Source organism: Peromyscus maniculatus, chromosome 7, assembly GCF_049852395.1.
Source record: "Peromyscus maniculatus bairdii isolate BWxNUB_F1_BW_parent chromosome 7, HU_Pman_BW_mat_3.1, whole genome shotgun sequence".
Taxonomy (NCBI): Eukaryota; Metazoa; Chordata; class Mammalia; order Rodentia; family Cricetidae; genus Peromyscus; species Peromyscus maniculatus.
In genome coordinates, this window is record NC_134858.1 from 35909614 (window position 1) to 35915036 (window position 5423).

The following is a 5423-nucleotide window of genomic DNA, read 5'->3' on the forward strand; positions in this document are numbered from 1 at the left end:
ATACTGAAAAAAAAAAATAAACATATAATAATCTCATTAGATGCTGAAAAATCCTTTGACAAAATCTAACACCCCTTCATGATAAAGGTCTTGGACAGAACAGGAATACAAGGAACATATCTAAACATAATAAAGGCAATTTACAACAAGCTGACAGCTAATATCAAATTAAATTGAGAGAAACTCAAAACAATTCCACTAAAATCAGGAACAAGACAAGGCTGTTCACTCTCCCCATATTTATTCAGTATAGTACTTGAGGTCCTAGCTAGAGCAATAAGATAACAAAAGGAGATCAAGGGGATATAAATTGGAAAGGAGGAAGTCAAACTTTCACTATTTCCAGACAATATGATAGATAGTATACATATGTGACCCCAAAAATTCTATGAGGGAACTCCTACAGCTGATAAACTCCTTCAGTAATGTGGCAGGATACAAGAATAACTCAAAAAATGAGTAGCCCTCCTATATACAAATGATAAATGGGCTGAGAAAGAGATCAGAGAAATATCACCTTTACAATAGCCACAAATAATATAAAAATACCTTGGGGTAACTCTAAGCAAGTGAAAGACCCATATGACAAGAACTTTAAATCTCTGAAGACGATATCAGAAAGTGGAAAGATCCCTTATGCTCATGAAAAGGTAGGATTAACCTAGTAAAAATGGCAATCTTAGAAAAGCAATCTACAGATTCAATGCAATCTCCATCAAAATTCCAACACAATTTTTCACAGACCTGGAAAGAACAATACTCAACTTCATATGGAAAAAAAAACAAGATAACTAAAACAATTCTGTATAAATAATAAAGCCACCTCTGGAGGCATCATGATCCCTGACCTCAAGCTCTACTTTAGAGCTATAGTAATAAAAACAGCTTGGTACTGAAATAAAAAACAAAATGTGGACAAACAGAATTGAATTGAAGACCTTGACATTAACCCATACACTTATGAACACCTGATTTTTAACAACGAAGCCAAAAGTGTACAATGGGGGAAAAAGAATCTTCTACAAATGGTGGTGTCACAACTGGATGTCAACATGTAGAGGATTGCATATAGAACCATATCTATTGCCATGCACAAAACTCAAATCCAAGTGGATCAAAGACCTAAAAATAAAACCAGTTACACTGAACTTGATAGAAGAGAAAGTAGGAAGTAGGCTTAAATGCATTGGCACAGGACACTACTTCCTAAATATAAACCAGTAGCACAGACACTGAGAGCAACAATTAATAAATTGGACCTTCTGAAGCTGAGAAGCTTCTGTAAGGCAAATGACACAGCAAATAGAACAAAATAACAGCCTACAGAATGTATCTAGCCCAGGATTTGCTGGAAGTTTCTTATGTGTTTGGAATTAAAAATCCATCAGTCAGCACTACAGAAACCTGTCTCAACCCCTGGCCTGGTTTAACTTTTAATAGATTTAATTAGATATTCTATGATATTGAAAGAACGTGGATGCCTATATGTAGCCACAAAGCAACCAGGAGCATCCCATTTTAGAAACAAAAATAAATCAAGGTCACAAGATAGAGTGACAATATAACAATTATTGTTTCTTGTGAAACTGAAACTATATTACCAGATATATGTCCAAATTAATTTCACCAAAAACATAAAACAAGGGTATTCTCTATTTCAAATATTTATGTTTAGACAAAGTGAAAACCTGAAGTTTGCACAATTCCAACATGTTATTCTGGGTCCAGTAATCTCAGTAACAGTCATACTCTAATGTATACGTGGAATTTAAATACCCTTTCAATTTACTTTATTTTTAATATACGAAGAATATGGAAAAAAATCCCTCCATAAAATCCATGAGCACTGGTACTCACAGGTGAGATTTTTACTATTTTTAGTTTATAGGGCTACACTTTTTCCATTTTTCTTTTTCTTTCCTAAATTAATCACAACACATATCTGATGAAGGGTATACTTTATTTATCATCCCTGTTTTATAAGTAGATACTGGGTAGAGAAATATTAACTAAAAGTTACCACCTATTGTATTAAGGATTCAATTTCAGAGAGTCGAACTCTTTTGCTTCCACAATTTTCTATGAAAAATATAAAAAATGCTGACCTATATTGTTAAATATTGTGTTTAATGACTATGACAATTTGATATTTATGAGTTAGTTTCAAGAAACATTAAAAGCAGAACGTATGCAACACGTAAAAGTTAATTTTAGAGAGATGGGCTAGGGAACTGAATGTTTAAACTCTGGTATAATATCCATGAGGACTTATGTTTGATGCCCAGATCAGAAAACAAAAATAACACAAATAAAAATGATTTCAGAGAAGTACCAGGGGAGATTATGACAGAAATAACCCAATACTCCTTGAACAACTTTTATGGAATGCTAAGAAAATCACTGGGTCAATCTGTGCAACTTTACTGTGATAATGCAGGATGAGAGAAAGAAACAATGGATTTATTCAAAGAAGGTGATTAGGAGAAGGGAATTTACTTTTGGCTCAAGTACTGAGGACAAACAATCCCAAAAGACCAAGACAGGCATTGATTGAATCTCCAAGGCACTAAGGATACACATTGGTCTAGCATGTACAAGCCATGAATCCAGTCCTTTTTAATATCTGTCTTCTGTCACCTGCAAGAGCCCAAGAAATCATCTGGAGTATTCTGAGTGCATTATGAAATGGAACCCATAAGAAAATGGAGTTTCAAGCGGCAGGTGTGAGAAAAGAAAATTGGCTCCTTTTCCTCTTGTTGTTTTACTGGATTAAGAAGTAGTATTACAACCTGTGTGCCATAATTTAGAAAGGTGTCTGGGAAATACCTGAAAATAACTTGTTAAGCATTCTCATAGAATCAAAGCAATCAAAGACTCAGGACCTGGTATTGGCTTCCTAAGACAAAAACAGTAAGTAATAACGACAATGAGTCCATGGTTTTTTTTTTTTTCTCTTCTACATGGGGTAACTTTTAAAATCTATTCCCATTAATATTTTAATTTTTATTTAGCTTGTTTGTTGAATTACTACTAATGTGCAGATAGTATATATGTCATATAATTCTTGATGCTTTGGCCAAAAAATGCATTGTTAAAATGAGCCAATGATGAAGTTAATTCATCTACTTCCTTTGTACGTTTGTGTGTTTTGTGGATATAGTTGTGTATATATAATATGATAATATAATGGCATTTTAAATCTAACAAAGATCTAAAATATAGTAGTATTAACTTGTTTATCATTGCTGAACATTTGAAATCAAGAACCTTTTTTTGTTTCATAATTGAATATTCTTCAACTTGGCAAAGCCTCACCTGTTTTACTCTCCTATAGATTCCAACAACCAACACCTTTCTTTCTCCTCCTGAGAATGTGACCATTACAAATTTCACATGCAAGGAAGATTATGTCAGTTTTCTCCTGAATTGCATTGCCTTTTCTGTTTGCACAGTAACTTCAGCTTGAGACTAGTCCAAGAATCTATATTATGCCTCTTTCCCTTTCTTTAGGGCACGCTTATGATTCAAGTGAAATTCAAAGAAAAATGCTTGAGAAGGGTGAATTGACACCATCCAGAGATTCAGTAAATATTTAAGTTGCAGTGCTTTTATTTAGTAATCTACCTTTCCATGAAAAATTTAAAATTCCTTGAGACCATGCATGTTCCTGAGTACCATAACTATTCCTAGATTCTCTATCTTCTATTTTGTGTGGAAACAATGCTTATGATTTGCACTCCACAGAGTGCAAACTTGCATCAGTAGGAGGTTGCTATACCTTCCTTCTACATCCTAAAAGGATAAAGGTTTGGAGGATGAGAAGAGAGATGAGCACTTCTGTCCTGTTCCATTCTACTGCATTTTTCTCTGAATCTTCTAGCAGTCATTGTAGAATGAGAATAATTAACCCAATAGTGTAGTCTACTTGTGATATTGTGTGTGTGTGTGTGTGTGTGTGTGTGTGTGTGTTTCCATGTGTGTGTGTTTGTGTATGTAGAGTGGGAGGTGTCACTGTAGAACAGGCTACCTTACACTCACAGAGGTCTATCTGCCTTTGTTTCTCAAGAGCTAGGGTTAAAGACAGGCATTATATTCATTTAGTAGCGAAGAATGCCACTTTGTATCATGTAACATCATAGGTGGATACACTGTTTTCAAGTGGATCATGCATTCCCAGGACATTCCTCAAGATTATCAGAGATAGTTGTCAGTTGTGCTTCTTCCTATAATTTTGCCATTTTTGTCTCCCTAGATTTTCTTGGCAAAGCAATGGCTGTGGCAAATGGCTCATTAGTGATGGAATTCATACTCTTGGGGATAACAGAAGAGCCTGACCTCCAAGTACCCCTCTTCTTACTCTTTCTAGTAATATATCTGGTAACCACATTAGGAAATTTGACCTTGATCATTCTAATTGTGCTGAACTCTCACCTTCACACCCCCATGTACTTTTTCCTCTTTAACTTGTCCCTCATAGACCTCTGCTATTCTTCAGTGATTACACCCAAAATGCTGATGAACTTCCTAGTAAAGAAGAATGTTATCTCTTACATGGGCTGCATGACCCAGCTCTACTTATTTTGCTTTTTTGGCATTTCTGAATGTTACGTGCTGACAGCAATGGCCTATGATCGCTACGTGGCTATCTGCAATCCACTCTTGTATAACATTGCTATGTCCCCTAAGGTGTGCTTCTATCTTATGCTTGGTTCATATTTGATGGGGTTTTCTGGTGCCATGATCCACACTGGTTTCATGCTTCGACTGACCTTCTGTGATGGAAACACCATCAACCACTACTTCTGTGACCTCCTCCCTTTGCTGCAGCTCTCCTGCACCAGCACCTATGTCAATGAGATGGAGCTGTTTATTGTAGTAGGAAAGGACATTGTTGTTCCTACTTCCGTCATTTTTACTTCCTATGGCTTCATTCTTTGCACCATACTCCAGGTAAGGTCCACTGAGAGCAAATACAAAGCCTTCAGTACCTGCAGTTCACATTTATTTGCAGTTTCTCTGTTTTTTGGATCAAGCATATTTATGTATCTTCAGCCCTCCTCAGCTGGGTCTATGAATGAGGGGAAAATTTCTTCCATTTTTTATACTATCCTGGTTCCCATGATGAATCCCTTAATCTACAGCTTGAGGAACAAAGATGTTAAAGTTGCCCTAAGAAAAACCCTGAGTAGGACAATGTATTGATCAGAATTCGATTTAACCTTTGTCTGTAGTCAAACCCCAGAGAAAATATCAATGGCTAGTGCTTTGTGAGAGCAGCTTTCTTGTCACATTTCTTTCTGCCATGGGTTCTTAAGTTTGAAGTTATATTGTTTGCAGGCTCTTCACTCTTAAGGTTATAACACTTCTATCTGCCACCTGAAATGAAATATGAATCCTTCATTATGCCTGTGGTTTTTCCTTCC

The 5423-nt window shown here is 35.8% G+C and overlaps 1 protein-coding gene across 1 annotated transcript; it reads left to right on the forward strand.

Moving 5' to 3' along the window:
- The first annotated feature begins 4263 nt into the window (after positions 1-4263).
- On the forward strand, positions 4264-5202 carry LOC102912308 (olfactory receptor 8B8-like). Its single transcript, XM_006992562.3, has one exon. The coding sequence runs from the start codon at positions 4270-4272 to the stop codon at positions 5200-5202; it is 933 nt and encodes a 310-aa protein (XP_006992624.2). The 5' UTR covers positions 4264-4269.
- The last annotated feature ends 221 nt before the right edge of the window (positions 5203-5423 follow it).